Source organism: Ovis canadensis, chromosome 8 (assembly GCF_042477335.2).
Source record: "Ovis canadensis isolate MfBH-ARS-UI-01 breed Bighorn chromosome 8, ARS-UI_OviCan_v2, whole genome shotgun sequence".
Classification (NCBI taxonomy): Eukaryota; Metazoa; Chordata; class Mammalia; order Artiodactyla; family Bovidae; genus Ovis; species Ovis canadensis.
This window is the reverse complement of record NC_091252.1, coordinates 47,271,138-47,294,045: the sequence shown is the minus strand read 5'-3', so window position 1 is coordinate 47,294,045 and position 22,908 is coordinate 47,271,138. Positions and strand designations below refer to the sequence as shown.

Genomic DNA, 22,908 nt, shown 5'->3' with positions numbered 1-22,908 from the left:
AAGTTAAAATTAAACAAATAGATCAGGGTTTTAATAGACTTTTAAGACCAGCTAAGGTATTTAAACATTTTTCTTAAGATAAACAAACAGCAAGTCAGCAAAGATTTATGAGCATAGTACTGATAAACTATATAATTGGAATTTGGCTATATTATGAAGATGCTAATGTAGAGAATGAATTAATATATTATATATTTAAATATTGCTGTGCTATGTTGAGTTGCTCAGTCGTGTCTGACTCTTTGCAACCCCATGGACTGCAGCCTGCCAGGCTCCTCTATCCATGGGATTCTCCAGGCAAGAATACTGGAGTGGGTTGCCATGCCCTCCTCCAGGGGATCTTCGCAACCCAGGGACTGAACCCAGATCTCCTGCTTGCAGGTGGATTCTTTTACCATCTGAGCTACCAGGGAAGCCCAAGAATACTGAAGTGGGTAGTCTATCCCTCAGGGGATCTTCCCAACCCAGGAACAGAACCGGGGTCTCCTGCATTGCAGGTTTCTTTACCAGCTGAATTACCAGGGATATGTACATATTATATATCCATATTATATACAACATATTTATGTTCCTGCATCTCTATTAACATGGTATATTTATAATTGTACTACATATAATTAAAACATAATATACACTTTTATATATTTTATATCATACAGTTTATAAATTACATATAGAAAATTATACTATTAAAATTCATATATTACAAAATATTTATGAATTTTAATGAATGCCTCAAAGTATATATGGTACGAATGTGTATGTCTCTGTGTACGTGTGTATACAGCAGCACTCCTGCAATCTATTTTCTCCCTCAGTTGGGAATGCTCAAGAAAGAAAGATGCCCTGGTCAAACTCCCTTGAAAACATGCTACTGATAGTCCTCTTGGCAATTATACTAATGGTATTTACTTGACCTCTAATGCTCTATAGTTGCAGGAAAGCCTTATCTCTGTAATGCTTTTAGCTGATGGACATGGTCTCTCCAGATAGCTCAATGCAAACAAACCAGGAATGTATGGACTCATGTGGCCTCGGCTCCCTGAAAAACATCACTAAGCTATGTACATATCAAGGTACCAAATCAAAACATCTCATAATCAGGAAGTATCACCATGGGAAGTAGTACCTTCTGTTAAGCACAAACTCACTTTACCCCATATGCTAATCATATGCACTGCTTTGCATGTCAATCATACCTCAATAAAGCTGTTAAAATTTTTATTTAAAAATCTCATGATCAAAATAGCTCTCTTTTGCATAAATGATGCCCGGAATGATTCTTTTCAAGACTTCACAAGTAAACTAACTGCCAGAGGAAAAAAAGAGAATGGTGGCGGCAGCTGCAGACTTTTCACAACCACGTGTATTCTTGACGCTGTTCTAAGTTGAGTACTAGCTAAAATCTCTGATTTTTGTGTGTCTACTTGAATATTTCAACTCTTTGTATTCTGTGTCTGTATGTATATATGCACATATTTTTATATGGTAAAAAGTGAACATATCCCCAAAAGTCCTCTAATTCCATCCCTACTATAAAACCACTTTTACATCTTTCACATGCTTTCACATCTATGCACCCTACTCTACCCAGCTCAAAAATCTAAATGGAAGCAAGAAATTTGTTAACTACATCCACAACACCTAGAACCATGAAGGTGGCACACAGCAGGTAGTTAACAAATGTTCAGTAAATGAGAATATAAATATATTGCTTTCTTTTTTCCCCCTGGGATTGTGCTATATATAGGACCCAGCTTGCCTTTTCAATGAAGAATATAACCTGGATATCTTTTAAGTCTGGTTCTTCTAACTCTGCCTCATTCTTATTAAAAGACTGCAAAGTAGCATTTTATTTGATGACTGTAATAGGATTTGTTTAATCATATTTTCTTTTGTTGAATATTTGGGTTGTTTCCAACATATTTTGCATTAACAAGAAAGCATCAGTGAATACTGGTGTTACTATATCTATGTTTCTGTGCTATTATTTCTATAGGTTAGACCTCTAGAAGGAAAAACATAGTTTAGTGAGAGTTTTCAAATTACATTCTTTTTCAGTTTTGCCAATCTAATGGAAGAGGAACATCTCAAGTTAATTTGGATTCTTTTTAAGCTTCTTTTTTATGATTTTCAGTATTTTTATTTCTACTATAAAGTGCTTTTTCCAAATTTTCAAAAAACATATTTCTTACTGACTATCAACAACCTCAGATATGCAGATGGTCCTGCCACTCTAATGGCAGAAGATGAAGAGGAACTAAAGAGACTTGATGAAAGAGTCTTGGTGAAAAGGCTGGCTTGAAACTCAACATTCAAAAAACTAAGGCCATGGCATCTGGTCCCCTTACTTCATGGCATACAGATGGGGAAACAACTGAAACAGTGACAGACTCTATTTTCTTGGGTTCCAAAATCACTGCAGATGGTGACTGCAGCCATGAAATTAAAAGATGCTTACTCCTTGGAAGGAAAGCTATGAGAAATCTAGACAGCATATTAAAAAGTATAGACGTCACTTTGCCAGCCAAGATCCATACAGTCAAAGCTATGTATGGATGTAAGAGTTGGACCATAAAGGCTGAATGCTGAAGATTTGATGCTTTCGAATTGTGGTGCTGGAGAAGACTCTGGAGAGTCCCTTGGACAGCAAGACTCTGGAGAGTTCCTTGGACAGCAAACCAGTCAATCCTAAAGGAAATCAGTCCTGAATAATCACTGGAAGGACTGATGCTGAAGCTCCAATACTTTGGCCACCTGATGCGAAGAGCTGAGTCATTGGGATAGACTGAAAGCAAAAGAAGAGGGCGGCATTGGATGAGATGGTTAGGTAGCATCACTGACTCAGCGGACAAGAATTTGAGCAAACTCTGGGAGATAGTGAAGGACAAAGGAGCCTGATGTGCTACAGTTCATGGGTTTACAAAGAGTGGGACATGACTTAGTGGCTGAACAACAAATATTTATTAGTTTACAATAACCTTTTAATTACAAAGGACATCTAAGCTTATTTTATGTGCGACAAATAATTTCTATTATTCTTACATTGTATCTTTTTGGAGATAAAGATAAAAAAAGATTCTTTTTATCTTACATGTTATCTTTGGAGACTGATCCCTGGGTCGGGAAGATCCCCTGGAGAAGGAAATGGCAATCCACTCCAGTATTTTATGGTATATTTACCATATTAAAAAACATTATTTTAAAATATTTAAAAATGCAACATAAACTTCATAAGTTCTGTACTCCCTTTTTAAATTTAAATTCCCATAACTAGATCTAGATGACAGCTATTCAAGATAGGAAATGTAAAAGAACTGATGTTTAACTAGTTACTGGGGTAAGGCAGAGTGTTAAGGCAAAGTGTTAAGGTGACTCCCACACAATGAATTTGGGCTTGAGAACTGAGTGAATTATGATGCCTTATATAAATATATGGGAGAAACAACAGAGTTTCTGACATGTTTAGCAAGCGATGTTTTTGGAATATCAAAGTAGAAATACCAACTGTGTTTGGACAGGACTAGAAGTCAGCGGAGAGACAGGGACGACATGCAGAGACTTAGGTGATACTGACAAGGAAGTGCTTTTTTCCCAGGGTAAATATTTAGAATAAAGAAGATGGCAAGTGACTAGATCCTGTGCTGTAAGAGGTCACTGAGTGGATGTGGAAGTGAAATCACTCAGTTGTGTTCGACTCTGAGACCTCATGGACTATATAGTCCATGGCATTCTCCAGGCCAGAATACTGGAGTGGGTAGCCTTTCCCTTTTTCAGGGGATCTTACCAACCCAGGGTTGGAACCCAAGTTTCCCACATTGCAGGTGGATTCTTTACCAGCTGAGCCACTAGGGAAGTCCAAGAATACTGGAGTGGGTAGCCTACTCTTTCTCTGGGGGATCTTTCTGACCCAGGAATCGAACTGGGATCTCCTGCATTGCAGGCAGATTCTTTACCAACCGAGTTATCAGGGGTGAGTGGATGTGACTGCTGATTAATCCACAAGCTGGACCTTGGCAGTCAGAGGGTTCTCACTCCCTTTTCAGTGGGGAGAGTTTGGGCATGGAGAAAAGTGGATGAATCACTAACATTTTCCTATGTTCTACCATTATGTTAATATTGTTTAGTCCAACTACTCCTTGGTCTTTTGGCTAAGATCAAGTATAATATTGCTTAGTCAATAATAGATCCAAACACAAGTTTAGAAGTTTTCCTGTATTTATTATGGTTAATTTAAAGAGACTTCAATAAAATAAGACTTGGAAGGAAGAACAATCAGGTACTTTTGACATAAAAATGAAATACCTACAGGTTTATCCACACTAAATTATCTTTTTCCTCATACACAACACATATTAATATTTCTTTGAATGCTAGATTTAAGTTTAAAAACTTACCCCTCAAAATAAGCATACATATAACTTCCTCTTACCTGCCGTAAAGTTCGTGCCACTATGCTTTCTAATACTGGTCCTCTATCTTCATGCAGTAAATGGACTTCATCAAGAATAAGGAGCTTTACAATTTGGGAAAGAGCTACGTCCCCAACACTCTTTCGTGTTACTACATCCCATTTTTCTGGTGTGGTCACAAGCATCTATAACACAAGAAAAGATAAATTTAAAAGAGGAAAAAGATCATATATTACTTAAATTTTCACTGTCATTCAAAAAGAAATATGATTGACCACTTATATACAGATCAAATAAAAGGTGTTAGAGATACCCAAAATGTTATCTGATTCCCTACACACAACAGTCACTTCTCTATAAGTTGTGATATTAAGCAGTTCTTTAAAACTCAGTGAAGGTAGTCTGTCAGTAAATTGCACTGTAAAGTGTACAGATTACACAAGCATATTTAAAATGTATCTTACAATGTAAAAAAAAAAAAACAAATGACACTGTTTTTAAACAAGTGTGTACTGATAATGGCTTTCATTTGAAAAGGTATAAAAACAAGTGAACAAAGCATTAAAAGGAAAAATGAAAAGGATACCAGGAATCTACTCTGGTATGGTCAGTCACCTGTTTATACTTCTCCAGATTTGGAAGAAACTTGACTACTGATACACAGTTTTAAAAAACTACCCCCTTTAATATCAACTAGTATATGCAGCACTTTATTCTAAAAAAACAATACATGTATTACAGCATAACCGGCACATAACAGCAATAAAAACAATGAGTCACCGGAGATCCAGGGTACCTAGAGCAGAAGGCGAGAACAGGGTATTTATGTTAAGTTCTTAGAAGAGACCATTTGAAGTGAGCTGTGAGTATAAATCTATTTGCTTTCTACATATTGAATTGCTTGTGTCCTCTAAAAGCATACTATGGCAGAGAAAAAGATAAGTTTAATAAACCTCCTACTATGGTAATATTACACTATTATATATTTAACATGTGAGGTAACAAGTCAAAAAGTGAAGTTTATCTTAGCCAGTATATCAGATTATAGAGCCTGATGATAATCAAAATTCAACTATTTCGTGAAGAAGTTAAATGAGATGGGAGTCAGATTGTTCAACATTTTTGTTGTGTTATAACTCTCATGTCTGTTTTGAAGCTGCTTACAGGAATGGTAATCTTCTTTTCTTAGACTGCAAATCACAGACACTTCTTAATAAATGTACAGTCCAAGTTTGTCAGTATAATCTGTTGCATTATTAGAGATACCACGATCACTTTGAAATAAACTATATCAACCACAAAATTTAGCATCTGTATTTCAATATAACATTAACTGGCAAACTATAATGAAATAGATTAAGGCATTCATATCTAAGGTGTAAAATACTATGAAGCTACTTAGTTAATTTGCTAAAGTTAAATGGTAATATTGAAGCCACATCAAATGCTACATTGAAAAAAAATATGCTACTGGAATTAAGTATAAACAGATGTATAATGAATTTTAAGATCTAAAATGGTTTGAGACATTCACTATGCATTAATTAACATCTTTTATATTCCAATAATTTAAACATAACTTCCACTTTGAAAAATGACAATTTAAAACAATCCAAGATATATCTTACAAATATGCTCAGGGATCACTCACTAACAACTCTTTAACTAAAAATCCTAAAAAATATGCCCATGTGTTTCCAAAAGCAACAATTCTTCTAAACTGTAAATTCATGTTACATTAAAATATAAAATAAGCTTACAATTCATAAATGTTAAGAAAGCTACAAAGTATACTACAAAGCTAATAATGTGGTAACAACTAAATTTTAAAATAAACATTTTCAAATATAAGAAAACTACACCACCAAACCTTAAAAATCCATTTTAGCATTTTGTTTTCTATACTTTCAGCACAGTGAGAAATGACTTCATTTATATTACCATTTCATTACTCTAATTCCCTGAACAAAAATGGCTAGAAAATAAAGTGTCACATTTGCTTAATGAATTGGAACTCATGCAAGACATTTCCATCTGCTCTTGTATTAGGGCATGGGTTAACTGTCAATATTTTTACTGTCAACTCAAATTTCTCTCAATACATGTACTTTATTCCTTTAGGAGTATAAAAATCATTATTCCAAACTGTTCCAGTTTTAGCCTAACCACTGGTAAAACGGCACAGTTGAGATGCTATACAACCACTATTGTGTCAACAATTTGGTATATTCAATTTAAAATGCTCCATCCATTTGACAGCTAAACCAAAAGACCTAAGACTCGCTAGAGCCACTTCATCTGGAAACTAACATAAACATAATCTTTTGCCTTTTAAAACATTGTGACCCAGGGGAAATCACTTTATCTCTCCTTCCCTTTTTTGTCTATTGTGTTATTTCTGACATGTAACATATACAGATTTAAAGTGCACAATGTGATGATTTGATACACATACATATTGTAAAACCATTACCACAATGAGGTTAGTTAACACTTTCTTCCCCTCACTTCATATTACTTTCGTGTTTCAGTGTGTGTGGTGATAATATTTAAGATCTGCTCTCTTAACAACTTTCAAGGATATAACACAGGAATGTTAATTATACTCACTGCACTGTACATCAGATCCCCAGAACACATTCATCTTATATCTAGAAGTCTGTACACTTTGACCAACATTTTCCCATTTCCTTTATGCCTAAGTTCCTGGCAACCAACATTGTACTCTCTGTTTCCTTCCTGAGTTTGGCTTTTCTTCCCCCATATATAAGTGAGAACATAACAGTATTTGTCTTTTCTTTTTTTGACTTATTTCACTTTAACATAATGATCTCAAGGTCCATTCTTATTGTGGGAAAAGGCTGAATTTCCATTTTTTACGGCTGAATAATATTCTATTCTACATATATGCCACATTTTTTTTTTGGTCCATTCATTTCTTGGTGAACACTTAGGGTTGTCTCCATATCTTAGCTATTGTGAATAAAGCTGCAAAGAACATCAGAGAGCAATCTCTCTTCAAGATAATGACTTCAATTCCTTCTGATATATACCCATAAGTAGAACGGCTGCATCATACGGTAGTTATATTTTTAACTTTTTTGGGAGAACTTCAAAGTGTTTCCATAGTGGCAGTACACATTTACATTCCCAGTTTACAACAGCAACTTACAATAGTGCACAAAAGATCCCTTTTCGCCACATCCTCGCCCATATTTGTCCTCTCTTGTCTTTTTTGATAACAAGTCAATCTCACCGTTGTAAGGGGATATCGCATTGTGATTATGACTTGCATTTCCCTGCTGATTAGTGAAGTCAAACATCTTTTACTGTCCTGGGGGTCATTTGCATGCCTTCTTTGGAAAAATGTCTATTCTAGTCCTCTGTCCCTTTATTGTTGTTTTTGTTTTTGGTTTGGCTTTTGTGTCATGTGTGTGTTTTGCTTTTGAGTTGTGTGGATATTGAGTTCTTTTCAGATAGATGGCTTGCTAACGTCTTCTCCTACAGGTAACCTTTTCATTCTGCTATTTCTTTTGCTGTGTAGAAGCTTATTTTCACTTTTGTTTCATGGGTTTTTGATGTCATATCCAATAATCATTCCCAAGATCAATGTCAAAGAGATTTTTTCTCTATGTTTTCTTGAAGTAGTAGTTTTACAGTTTCAAGTCTTATATGTAAATCTTTAATCCATTTTTGTGTTAAATTGCTTCAATCGTGTTCCATTCTTTGCGACCCTATAGACTGGAGCCCACCAGGCTTCTCTGTCCATGGGATTCTCCAGGCAAGAAAACTGGAGTGGGTTGCTATGCCCTCCTCCAAAGAATCTTCCCAACCCAGGGAGCTTCCCAATAGCAGAAAAGAGGACCAAACTCTCTTATGTCTCTTGCATTGGCAGGCAGTTTCTTTATCACTAGTGCCACCTGGGAAGCCCCTTAATTCTTTGTAAGCAATATAAAATAGGTGGCCATTTTCATTCCTCTGTATATGGCTATCCACTTTTCCCCATACAGTTTACCAAAGATATCATTCTTTCCCAATTGTTTTCAGCTCAACTGTCAAATATTAGTTGATAGTATATGTGTGAGTTAATTTCTAGTCTCTCTTCTGCTCCACTGGCCTATGTGTCTATTTCTCTGCCAGTACCATACTTTTTGATTACTACAGTTTTGTAGTATAGATTAAAGTTAGGAAGTGTGATACCTTCAGCTTTGTCCATTCTCAGGATTGCTTTGACTCTTTGGGTCTTTTGTGGTTACATACTAACTTTAAAATGCATTTTTCTATATCTGTGAAAAATGATAATGGAATTTTGATAGGGATGCATTGAATCCATAGATGGCATAGATAGTACAGACATTTTCTCTTTCAATGTATGAAAGACATTAACTCTTTCAATATATGACAGACATGAGCTATCTTTTCATTTATTTATTCCATTTATTTTCATTTATTTTTCAATTTCTTTCCTCAGTGTTTTACAGTTTTTGGTGTACAGATCTTTCATTTCCTTGGTTAAATTTATTTCTAAGCATTACATTTTTTTTGATGCTCTTGTGTATGGGATTATTTCTTTCTTTTTCTGATAGTTCGTTGTTAGTGTATAGAAATGCAATTGCTTTCTGCATGTTGATTTTGTATCCTGCAACTTTACTGAAGTTGTTTCTTAGTTGCAGAAGATTTTTCCTGGAGTCTTTAGGGTTTCCTATATATATAAAATCACATGTGCAGTGACCATATTACTTCTTTTCTGATTCAGAAGACCTTTATTTCTTTTTCTTGCTTAATTATTCGGGCTAGGACTTCCAGTACTATGTTGAACAGGACTAGCGAGAATCTGCACCCTTGTCCTGATCTTAGCAAAGAGAGATCAACCTCAGTAAAGTTTTCAGCCTTTCACTGTTGAGTATTATGTTACTTATAGGTTTGTTATATATGGACTTTATTATGCTGAAGACAATTCCTTCTATATCCAATTTGTGGAGAGTTTTTAATCATAAAAGGATGTTGAATATTGCAGGAAAAAGTTTTTAAATGAAAGACATAAAATACCACGTGTTTAGAGAGCATGTGGAAGAACTAGAACTCTCATGAAACAATGGTGGCAATGAAAACTCACACAACCATTTTGAAAAGCTGCTTGGTATTACCTACTAGAGATGAACACATGTAAGCCTTGTGACCAGCAATTCCATTCCTAGTGAATTACGTACTGAACAGAAATGCACATGTACTTGTACCTAAAGATGTATATTAGAATTTTCATAGCTATACTATTTAGAATACTTCAAAATTGGAAGCCAAATTTCCATCAACAATAATACAGATAAAAAAACTTATAACAGTTATACAAGGAAACAATTATACAACACAACAAAAATGAGTAAACTATTGCTATATGCAATAATACGGTAAAAATCTGAAAATCTTGTTAGTGAAAGAATCCAGTTATACAGTATAAAACTTCATGGATAGGAAGTTTTGAAACAGGTGAAACTAACATAAGGTGTGAAAAGCTAGGAGTCATCTCTGAAGAGGAAGAAGGACACAAAATGGGAGAGAAATGAGGAAAGATTTCGAACTGTGGTAAAACTATTTTGATCAGTGTGGTGCCTATATCAGTGTATTCAGTTTAGGAAAATTTATCAACCTGTTCATTTACAATTTCTGTACTATTCTGAGTATGTATTTTACTCAGTAACAGTAAGCTGTGCACATACATGCTATTATAATTACATATAACTTATAATTAAAAACAAAAATTAAATGGCAAGAAGGGATATCTGAACTGAACAGGTGAAAGGTAAGTAAGAGTTTGCTAGATAAAGAAAGAAAAAAAATATTGCATGCTACAAAGAAAAATAAGCAAAATTTGTTCTTTGTGCTTCTCATATGCATTAGTCACGTATCATCTCTTGTATAATCTTTCTATGCACACCACAAGCATTCTGAGGAAGGAATCAAATATAATATCTTTTACATAGAAGTCCAAGTTCTTCAACCTACTGATTGGATTTCTTTTTCATACAAATGACAACTTCTAAATTTATGTCAATTTCATGACCACTTATCAATCTCCTCAACCAGAGACCTCTATAAGCACTAAAAGCAAAGAGATAAGAAAGTTTTGGCATATTTATAAATGTTTTTGAACATCATAGTTTTTGATTGAAGTTTTTGAACGAAGACGACAAATTAGACACCTATTATTCATAATTCCCATATTTCCTTAATGTTATTGTTGTTGATGTCTATTTAAAAATAAGATTTATTCTTATTTTTCAATATTCATATTTTCCATACATAGACCAGTCCATAAAATTTTCTAATTCCAATAAATTAATTCATTATACAAAAAAAACAGTCTTGAAATTATATCACTAATAGCAATACATATCCAGCTTAAGACAGAATGTTTGTGATATCTAAATACAGTTTTATGCTTAACAAATCCTGTTATATCTATTTAAAGCTATACAAGTCACACTGATATCCTACTGAATTTTAAACATTTTTAAAAAACATTTTGACTGTTGGAGCAGTATTTTTCCTTGAGGCAGATGGCTATAAATTAAAACTAGATTTTAAATGTTAAGTCAAAGGAATATAACAAATTTTAAAAATGAAAGTATGCTTTCTTACCTTTACAATATTTAAATTTTGAAATTTTTGGTAGACTATAGAAAAAATTTTTAATTGTTTAAACTCATTACATTAGACTTTTAAAAACAGAATGGTAAAATATTAAAATACAGTCATTAAAATCTAAGAGTATATCACTTTACTTCAACAAGTCTCAAGAGCTATTGATTTTGAGCTATATCATCATTTCATGTGTCACTAGGAAGTTGAAAAAAAAAACAAATAAAATTTTCTAAATGTCTTACAATTGATGAAATACTGTACATTTAGTTGAAAATGTTGGGGATCTATTAACTAGGCTACAGAACAATATTCAAGAATGTGTGATCAATACATTTTCTGTGTGAAAACAGCCTGGAGCTGTTACAAATCACATTTTAATGCTATAGACTTAGACCATGCAACTGTTTGCAGGATTTAGGAAATCTATCTTCCTTTTTAAAATACATAATCACATACTTACTCAACCAACAAGCCTATAAATTATATGAATGTTTTAATTTAAGGATAAAATCTAAAATGTCACACGGTTTAAACTCCGTAAAAACACATATAATTACAGTTATACCAAACTCTGCTTTACAAATGTCAGTTCTGATTGATGGCAACAACCCCCGTAATGGAACCTGACAGCCCGGAGATTATACCTGCCACTTGGGACACTACAACAAATCAGTTCGTTCCAACTACTTCCTTTTCTACCATTTTTTATGTTCCCTCCTCTCCCACCAATTCACACGCCTGAGTGCACACACAAACATGTAAAGCCCAAAGTATTCTGAAGTATCTAGCTATATACTTATGTCAAGGATCACAGCTTTCAACTATAAAATGAAAATATAAAAGTTAACTGGAGAATCTTCAACTACAAAAGTATCCTTATGCATATTTTTGTTGAAAGTACAGATATGGTTAAGCTAAAGTATAAGGAATATAATCTGAAATATGTTTTGGCATCTTGATGTTCAAAAAAAAATCTGTACGATACTATTTTTAGTTAAAAGTTCAAAGGTAAACATTTACTAAATAAAGAAACAAAGTATAATTCAATAAGAAATCCTAATACTTGCAAAGGAACAGAGCATGGAGTTCTGGAGTAAGGGAGAAAAGGCTCCTATAATATATAACTCAAAATTAAACATTCAAGAAAAATACTTTCTAGATTGCATGTGTTTATAACTGGAGCAGAATTATATTTGCAGTTCTTTTTGTCAATTTAAAACACTTTCCAACAATCTCAGAACTTATATACTGAACTATAGCCTCATCAACATAAGTGTGTAAAGAGTACAGTGCTTTATTATCCTAAAACTTACACATAAAGAAAAATACAAAAATTGGTTTATATTGCAATATGTAAAAGCCATGAAGACCTAGATCTCATCATTCTAGCTGGCTGTCCACAATACCCTAGGATTTAGTTTAGTTCCATTAAAGTCTCAAAGAGCCGGGGTCTGATATAACTTACAATGATTCCTATTCTGCTCACTCATAAAAGATATTTCTTGAATCTGACTAATATGCAGAGAAGAAAATGGCAACCTAAGCCAATCTTCTTGCCTAAGAAATCTCATGGACAGAGGAGCCTGGTGGGCTACTCCATGGAGTCACAAGAGACTCTGACACGACTTAGCAACTAAACAACAGAACAATGACTGACTTGTTGTAGAAACCTGTCCTGTTGTAAATCTTGTCCTGTACAATGAGGATATGACCCATACTGAATGAGTTTCCTTGGTTTATATTATAGTTTTTTTTTCCCCCCTAAATCAAACAGGTATATGTGCCCTTTGAAAGGGGGAGAAACATTCTCTCTCACATGACTCTGAATATTTGATAGTTTGATAGTCATTACCTCTTTCCTAATACCTGTGAAGAGCTCAGACTGAGGATCAATTTCTTACTAAAGTGAAATATTTAAAATATCGTATTGTACTACCAAACCTAAAACCTCAAATGTGTTGAGCTAAAAAGCAAAATGTATTCTACAGCTCTTCATAAAAATGCTAACACGAAAATAATACCAATTTAATCTCTTCAAACTAATTCTAAACATTCAATACTAACAGGTTTTACTAATTCAAGAATAATTAATCAAACATTTGGAGTCTGTTATTTCAGAAAGAAGAGACACACTTGAAGACAAGATTCTAAAATCTTATGAGGAAATTATGGCAGGACATAAGCTGCTGAAAATGACCGCAATTAAGGAAATTAGTTGTTTTTATTGTTAATCTACTTCCTTAATTTGGATTCTTGTTTTGTTGTTGTGTTTTTTTTAAAGGCAGGACATGTGTACTATTTAATTATAATGTACAGTTATCCAAAGGAGAATTTCTTAACAAAACTTTGCGATTAACTCACTCAACTCAATGTCTTCTGATATTTTTCTATGGTTAAGAACACAAAGATAAAAGGCAAGAAGTTCAGAAGCTTATACTTCAAGGTGAAAACACAGCAAAGAAGTGAAAAGTGGTCTAAATTCTCTCTCATACAAGCCTATGAAATGCAAATGTCGACTAATAGGGGGCAGTTAACCTTGTTCAATAAACTGCCACTGAATCTGCCCACAACTACACATGTATAAATTACACATTCAGCACCAATACAACTACAGTGCAGAACTGAGTGAAATTATACATTTTTCTGCATTTTTCCCCTCCATTTCCTTACATTTCCTACAATCTAACTAACTTACAGCACAGAAAAAGATCAAACAAAATTACTTATTATTGGTGTTGAAGTGGTTTAACAGAAACTCATATTCAATAAAAAACAAGGCTTAAGAAAGTAATAAAGAAGGACAAAAGCAAATATACCCCCAAAATTAGCTAATATAATATATGTGATTAAGTATAAAACCTGGCTGTAAGTTTTCCTAATACTGAATTGAAAAAAAAGAAAACATAACTGGGAGTTAGATTAGTAAAGGGAGGGGGGCCACAGGAATTTCTACCATTCATCCCCTCCCCTCAGAAACATTAAACATTAATTGGAAGAATTATCTGCACACAAACACCGCTTCGCAAAAACCAAGGATTCCAGGTAAGAGATTACCACATGCGGGAGAAGCACAGAAATAAGACACAGTGAGGAGGGTAGGAAAGATACATTCACATTAGCCCTATGACTTGTCCTCTAAGCCTAGGAAACCCAGCACAGAGAGAAATATCTTTCCAGTTGGAGAAGAAAGTAAAAAGAAGTACCTAACTGCAGGCCCTAACATCAGGCCAACCCCAAGGCTGTAGGGCCTCCTAACCTAGGTCCCCAGCTTACCCCCAGCTCCTGCTAGCTCCAGCCACCCAAGGCAGGGCTGCTCCTGAAGCCTCAGGAAGCAGCCATGGTATACCTACCAGCCGGCTCCTGTGAACCCATATCTGGTAACTGAGAAGGTGCTCAACATCACTAATCATCTTGCAATGCAAACAAAACCACAATGATCCTAATACCTCACACTAGTTAGGATGTCAATTACCAAAAAAGAGTACTGATGTCTGCAGTAGGAAAACACTCCCCAAGTAATTATGACATTGCAACTGAAGAAGATTTGGTTAAATCTGTCAAATTCCCAGGGCCCCAGGACTCCCATATTCATTCTCTATTCGGTAACTACACTGTTTTTCATTGTACTATACAGATTTCTTTTAAGCAAATCAATCACCAAAAAGAGATTTTGCCACACTATGTACAATGGCAGAGAGCTGAAATTACAGTGTAGTTCTGCCTGGCTGGGGCATTATCATTACCTTTACTAACTTAACATGGAGAAGCAGCTTTGTATTTTAATTTATATTTATTTGATTGTCAGTGATGTTTTACACCTTATTGATGAAACTGTATTTTTCCCTTGTGGTAAGAGTCTACTCATATATAGTATTTGGGTTTATATCATCAACTCACATAAATTCAGCTTTTAATGGAGATATTAACCATAACTAGTGAGTTTATTTTTCTGGGCTCCAAAACCACTGCAGATAGTGATTGCAGCCATGAAATTAAAAGACGCTTACTCCTTGGAAGGAGAATTGTGACCAACATAGAGAGCATATTCAAAAGTAGAGACATTAATTTGTCAACTAAGCTCTGTCTAGTCAAGGCTATGGTTTTTCCAGTAGTTATGTATGGATGTGAGAGTTGGACTGTGAAGAAAGCTGAGCACCGAAGAATCGATGCTTTTGAACTGTGGTGTTAGAGAAGACTCTTGAGAGTCCCTTGGACTGCAAGGAGATCCAACCAGTCTACCCTAAAGGAGATCAGTCCTGGGTGTTCACTGGTAGGACTGATGCTAAAGCTGAAACTCCAATTCTCTGGTCACCTGATGTGAAGAGCTGACTCATTGGAAAACACCCTGATACTGGGAAAGTTGAGGGCAGGAGGAGAAGGGGATGACAGAGGATGAGATGGCTGGATGACATCACCGACTCGATGGACATGGGTTTGGGTGGACTCCAGGAGTTGGTGATGGACAGGGAGGCCTGGCATGCTGTGGTTCATGGGATCGCAAAGAGTCAGAAATGACTGAGCAACTGAACTGTACTGAGTGGACCCATTTAAGATGGCAATTTGGCAAAATCAATCAAAATTTTAAATGAGCAAACCCTAGGTCCAGCAATCTCACTTCTAAAATTCTATCCTAGAATAAATACATATAGACAGAAAGACATGAAGTTCTTGATAAGGCAATAAGGTAAACCATTCAATATCACAGTAATGCAAGTCTATGCCCCAACCAGTAATGCTGAAGAAGCTAAAATTGAATGGTTCTATGAAGACCTACAAGACTTTCTAGAACTAACACCCAAAAAAGATGTCCTTTTCATTATAGGGAACTGGAATGCAAAACTAGGAAGTCAAGAAACACCTGGAGTAACAGGCAAATTTGGCCTTGGAAGACACAATGAAGCAGGGCAAAGGCTAATAGAGTTCTGCCAAGAGAATGCACAGGTCATAGCAAACACTCTCTTCCAGCAACACAAGAGAAGACTACACATGGACATCACCAGATGGTCAACAGTGAAATCAGATTGATTACATTCTTTGCAGCCAAAGATGGAGAAGCTTTATACAGTCAGGAAAAACAAGACTGGGAGCTGACTGTGGCTCAGATCATGAATTCCTTATTGCCAAATACAGACTGAAATTGAAGAAAGTGGAGAAAATCACTAGACCATTCAGGTATGACCTAAATAAAATCCCTTATGACTATACAGTGGAAATGAAAAGTAGATTTAAGGGACTAGATCTGATAGAGTGCCTGATGAACTATGGATGGAGGTTTGTAACACTGTACAGGAGACAGGAATAAAGACCATCCCGAAGAAAGAGAAATGCAAAAAAGCAAAATGGCGTCTGAGAGGCCTTACAAATAGCTGTTAAAAGAAGGGAAGCAAAAAGCAAAGGAAAAAAGGAAAGATATACCCATTTGAATGCAGAGTTCCAAAGAATAGCAAGGAGAGACAAGAAAGCCTTCCTCAGCGATCAATGCAAAGAAATAGAGGAAAACAACAGAATGGAAAAGATATTTCATGCAAAGATGGGCTCAATAAAGGACAGAAATGGGAGGGACCTAACAGAAGCAGAAGATATTAAGAAGAGGTGGTAAGAATACACAGAAGAACTATACAAAAAAGATATTCACGACCCAGATAATCATGATGGTGTGATCACTCACCTAGAGACAGACAGCACAGAATGTGAAGGCAAGTGGGCCTTAGGAAGCATCACTATGAACAAAGCTAGTGGAGGTGATGGAATTCCAGTGGAGCTATTTCAAATCCTGAAAGATGATGCTGTGAAAGTGCTGCACTCAATATGCCAGCAAATTTGGAAAACTCAGCAGTGGCCACAGGACTGGAAAAAGGTCAGTTTTCATTCCAATCCCAAAGAAAGGCAATGGCAAAGAATGCTCAAACTACCACACAATTGCACTCATCTCATACGCTAGTAAAGTAATGCTTAAAGTTCTCCAAGCCAGGCTTTAGCAATACGTAAACCGTGAACTTCCAGATATTCAAGCTGGTTTCTGGAGAGGCTGTGGAGAAAAGGGAACCCTCTTACACTGTTGGTGGGAATGCAAACTAGTACAGCCATTATGGAGAACAGTGTGGATATTCCTTAAAAAACTGGAAATAGAACTGCCTTATCACCCAGCAATGTCACTACTGGGCGTACACACTGAGGAAACCAGAACTGAAAGAGACACGTGTACCCCAACGTTCATCACAGCACTGTTTATAATAGCCAGGACATGGAAGCAACCTAGATGTCCATCAGCAGACGAATGGATAAGAAAGCTGTGGTAAATATACACAATGGAGTATTACCCAGCCATCAAAAAGAATACATTTGAATCAGTTCTAATGAGGTGGATGAAACTGGAGCTGATTATACAGAGTGAAGTAAGCCAGAAAGTAAAACACCAATACAGCATATTAACGCATATATACGGAATTTAGAAAGATGGTAACAATAACCCTGTATGTGAGACGGCAAAAGAGACACAGATGTATAGAATGGACTTTTGGACTCTGAGGAAGAGGGAGAGGGTGGGATGATTTGGGAGAATGGCACTGAAACATGTATAATATCATATGTGAAACGAATCGCCAGTCCAAGTTCGATGCAGGATACAGGATGCTTGGGGCTGGTGCACTGGGATGACCCAGAGGGATGGTACCGGGAGGGAGGTGGGAGAGGGTTTCAGGATGGGGAACACGTACACCTGTGGCGGATGCATGTTTACATATGGCAAACCCAATACAAAATTGCAAAGTAATTAGCCTCCTAAAATAATTAAATTTATATTAAAAAAGAAAAGAAAAGGCAGAGAAACCAAAGATCAAGTTGCCAACATCAGCTGGATCATCGAAAAAGCAAGAGAATTACAGAAAAACATCTATTTGTGCTTTATTGACTATGTCAAAGCCTTTAGCTCTGTGGATCACAATAAACTGTGGAAAATTCTGAAAGAGATGGGAATACCAGACCACTTGACCTGCCTCTTGAAAAACCTGTATGCAGGTCAGGAAGCAACAGTTAGAACTGGACATGGAACAACAGACTGGTTCCAAATAGGAAAAGGAGTACGTCAAGGCTGGATATTGTCAACCTGCTTATTTAAAGTATATGCAGAGTACATCATGAGAAACTCTGGGCTGGAAGAAACACAAGCTAGAATCAAGATTGCCGGGAGAAATATCAATAACCTCAGATATGCAGATGACACCACCCTTATGGCCGAAAGTGAAGAAGAACTAAAGAGCCTCGTGATGAAAGTGAAAGAGGAGAGTGAAAAAGTTGGCTTAAAGCTCAACATTCAGAAAACTAAGATCATGGCATCCGGTCCCATCAATTCATGGCAAATAGATAGGGAAACAGTGGAAATAGTGGCTGACTTTATTTTTCTGGACTCCAATATCATTGCAGATGGTGATTGCAGCTATGAAATTAAAAGACACTTACTCCTTGGAAGGAAAGTTATGACCAACCTAGATAGCATATTCAAAAGCAGAAACATTACTTTGCCAGCAAAGGTCTGTCTAGTCAAGGCTATGGTTTTTCCTGTGGTCATGTATGGATATGAGAGTTGGACTATAAAGAAAGCTGAGTGCAAAAGAATTGATGCATTTGAACTGTGGTGTTGGAGAAGACTCTTGAGAGTCCCTTGGACTGCAAGGGACCAGTCCATCCTAAAGGAGATCAGTCCTGGGTGTTCACTGGAAGGACTGATGTTGAAGCTGAAACTCCAATTCTTTGGCCACCTGATGCGAAGAGCTGACTCATTGGAAAAGATCCTGATACTGGGAAAGTTGAGGGCAGGAGGAGAAGGGGATGACAGAGGATGAGATGGCTAGATGGCATCACCAACTCGATGGACATGGGTTTAGGTGGACTCCGGGAGCTGGTGATGGACAGGGAGGCCTGGCGTGCTATGGTTCATGGGGTCACAAAGCGACCCGACTGAGCGACTGAACTGAAATGAACTGAAGGTAGAGCTACACACATTGATAATAAGTGGAAAAGGGCAAAATGTTATACATTTTATACAAACACATACACATGAGTACATAAATATGATCCATTATTAAACTAAAACAAAATCACAGATACATATATTTCTCTACATTCTCCAGCTCCTGAGTTGAAATGTTTAGGCGACTTTTTTTAAACCACAATACCCTAAGACTATTTCCTTTTCATAGGCTTCTGCAGCATCACCACACTCATATTTTCTATATCAGCATCTAACACACTATATTGCTTGCTTAAATATTTGTCTCTCTCAATAAACCACAAGCACAGTCAAGTTGGGGCAGTGATCACTATTGTATCTACAATGTCTTCAAGTGGTCTGCTGCACTGTCCCTACTCAAGGACTGCTGATGGATTATATATTTTTGCAGATAGTAATCACTCCACATATTAGTGGTAACAATTCTTGCCAAAAAGAAAGTAGGACAAATATTTCTATATTTAATCGCAGGATTTATACAACTTATTTTCTACTACATAGATACTTGAGTTTTAAAAAATTTATGTTCAGGATACTGTCACATAATAAATTTTGTGAATTAGCCAGGGAAATGCTCTCCTTAATCCATTCATGTAAATGTACCAAAGTGACAAACTGAAAAGCTTATACAAGAAAGAGGTCCTTTTACTGACTCCTGGGGAAAGACAACAGTGGCACCCCTACCGCTCACCCTGTGGCCTCAGGGGATGACACTCCAAGTTTCTGGTACCTAGATACTACCTCAACTTAGGATGAATATGTTGAGGATAGGTGGGATCTAGATGGCTCCTTATGTAGTAAGCTAAATAAGCTAAGTGGCCTGTATCCTCAACTTGCCAGGAAGAACAGAATTGTATCTCAGAGTATCCTCCAAAGAGGATTAAATATAACTTGAACATTTTGCAATCAGGACTTACAGGTTTTTATAATGTTTCCCTCCTGCCTCTCTTTCTCCATCCCACCCAAACCTAACCCAGGCCTTTCCCATCTGGCCAGCTTTTCACTTCCTATGTCTCACAAGCAATAGCTGAGGACTCCAAAAATAATTTTCTACTAGGCAAAGAAGGAGAGTGGATAGTCCTATTAACATGAATCAAAACCTATATTTCTATAAGCAAATTTATCAACACTTCTAATTCTAAGTATTCTTATAGCCATGTCTCATTTATCAATGCTTTCTAATATACTGTGAATGCTTAATAAAAACATATTGAGTATCTTTCATTCATGCATTTATCAAATACTTATTGTGTCTCTACTACCACAAATTTTACAGTTTCTGCCATAAATTAAAAAAAGTACTGACATGTCATAGGGTTTTAAAGAAAAGGAAACAGGTTAATACAATAAAACGTTTAGGCATGATGCCATGAGCTATGCAATGGTGAAGAAAGATAAAGACAGATAGCTCTGAATCTCACAGTAGTGGAGGTTGTATGGCAATACACATTAGTCAAAAAGTCATAAAATACAAATTTTTACTTGTGATAAGCTACTGAGAATAAGCTCTGCAATGTTACAACAAATTATAATAGGAAAATTTGACCTAACCAGAAACAGAAAAGCCTTAATTAAGAAAATGACATTTGACATAACATCTAGAGGACAAAAGGGAATTAATTAGGTGAAGGAGAAAAAACAGTAATAAGCAGAAGCAGTTACAGGCATAAAGCATAGTGGGAGACAACATGGATGGGAGAGGTTGAAGACAGGCAGTCTGTAGCTGGAGCATGGAGGATGAGAAGAATGGAGACTAGTGGAAATAACACAGGCAGGGGCAGACTACTCAGCCATTTAGTCGCTTTCAGTTGTATTCTTGTCACGCCTCACAGTAGCCTGGAAAAGTACGAGAGGCCTTTTTTTTTTTTCTTTGCCATTGTTTTTCATACAACAGAGTTATGGGAATAGAAAAGGGAAGGAGTAAAACTGACCAGGTTGCTTTCCTGACTGTGGAGGAATTGGAGGGAGCAGATTGGATACTGATATTCCAGTACAGTTCAGTTCAGTTGCGTCCGACTCTTTGCAACCCCATGAATCGCAGCACGCCAGGCCACCCTGTCCATCACCAACTCCCGGAGTTCACCCAGACTCGCATCCACTGAGTCAGTGATGTCATCTAGCCATCTCACCCTCTGTCGTCCCCTTTTCTTCCTGCCCCGAATCCCTCCCAGCATCAAAGTCTTTTCCAATGAGTCAACTCTTTGCATGAGGTGGCCAAAGTACTGGAGTTTCAGCTTTAGCATCATTGCTTCCAAAGAAATCCCAGGGTTGATCTCCTTCAGAATGGACTGGTTGGATCTCCTTGCAGTCTAAGGGACTCTCAAGAGTCTTCTCCAACACCACAGTTCAAATGCATCAATTCTTCGGTGCTCAGCCTTCTTCACAGTCCAACACTCACATCCATACATGACCACAGGAAAAACCACTGCCTTGACTAGACGGAACTTAGTCGGCAAAGTAATGTCTCTGCTTTTGAATATGCTATCTAGGTTGGTCATAACTTTTCTTCCAAGCAGTAAGCATCTTTTAATTTCATGGCTGCAATCACCATCTGCAGTGATTTTGGAGCCCCCAAAATAAAGTGTGACACTGTTTCCACTGTTTCCCCATCTATTTCTCATGGAGTGATGGGACCGGATGCCATGATCTTAGTTTTCTGAATGTTGAGCTTTAAGCCAACTTTTTCACTCTCCTCTTTCACTTTCATCAACAGGCTTTTTAGCTCCTCTTCACTTTCTGCCATAAGGGTGGTGTCATCTGCATATCTGAGGTTATTGATATTTCTCCCGGCAATCTTGATTCCAGCTTGTGCTTCTTCCAGCCCAGCGTTTCTCTTGATGTACTCTGCATAGAAGTTAAATAAGCAGGGTGACAATATCCAGCCTTGACGTACTCCTTTTCTTATTTGGAACCAGTCTGTTGTTCCATGTCCAGTTCTAACTGTTGCTTCCTGACCTGCATACAGATTTCTCAAGAGGCAGGTTAGGTGGTCTGGTATTCCCATCTCTTTCAGAATTTTCCACAGTTTATTGTGATCCACACAGCCAAAGGCTTTGGCATGGTCAATAAAGCAGAAATAGATGTTTTTCTGGAACTCTCTTGCTTTTTCAAGGATCCAAAGGATGTTGGCAATTTGATCTCTGGTTCCTCTGCCTTTTCTAAAACCAGCTTCAACATCGGGAAGTTCCCGGTTCACGTATTGCTGAAGTCTGGCTTGGAGAATTTTGAGCATTACTTTACTAGTGTGTGAGATGAGTGCAATTGTGCAGTAGTTTGAGCATTCTTTGGCATTGCCTTTCTTTGGGACTGGAATGAAAACTGACCTTTTCCAGTCCTGTGGCCACTGCTGAGTTTTCCAAATTTGCTGGCATATTGAGTGCAGCACTTTCACAGCATCATCTTTCAGGATTTGAAATAGCTCAACTGGAATTCCATCACCTCCACTAGCTTTGTTTGTAGTGATGCTTTCTAAGGCCCACTTGACTTCACATTCCAGGATGTCTGGCTCTAGATGAGTGATCACACCATCGTGATTATCCGGGTCATGAAGATCCTTTTTGTACAGTTCTTCTGTGTCTTCGTGCCACCTCTTCTTAATATTTTCTGCTTCTGTTAGGTCCATACCATGTCTATCCTTTATCGAGCCCATCTTTGCATGAAATCTTCCCTCGGTATCTCTAATTTTCTTGAAGAGATCTCTAGTCTTTCCCATTCTGTTGTTTTCCTCTATTTCTTTGCATTGATTGCTGAAGAAGGCTTTCTTATCTCTTCTTGCTCTTCTTTAGAACTCTGCATTCAGATGCTTATATCTTTCCTTTTCTCCTTGGCTTTTCGCTTCTCTTCTTT

The 22,908-nt window shown here is 36.7% G+C and overlaps 1 protein-coding gene across 1 annotated transcript in view; it reads right to left on the bottom strand.

Annotated features, from left to right (window-relative positions):
- The window catches only part of ASCC3 (activating signal cointegrator 1 complex subunit 3), a 341,814-nt gene that overhangs the window by 196,175 nt on the left and 122,731 nt on the right, over positions 1 to 22,908 (bottom strand). The window contains exon 11 of the mRNA XM_069599227.1: positions 4,433 to 4,597. Coding sequence (XP_069455328.1) covers positions 4,433 to 4,597 — 165 coding nt within the window. The remainder of the gene's footprint in view (positions 1 to 4,432; positions 4,598 to 22,908) is intronic.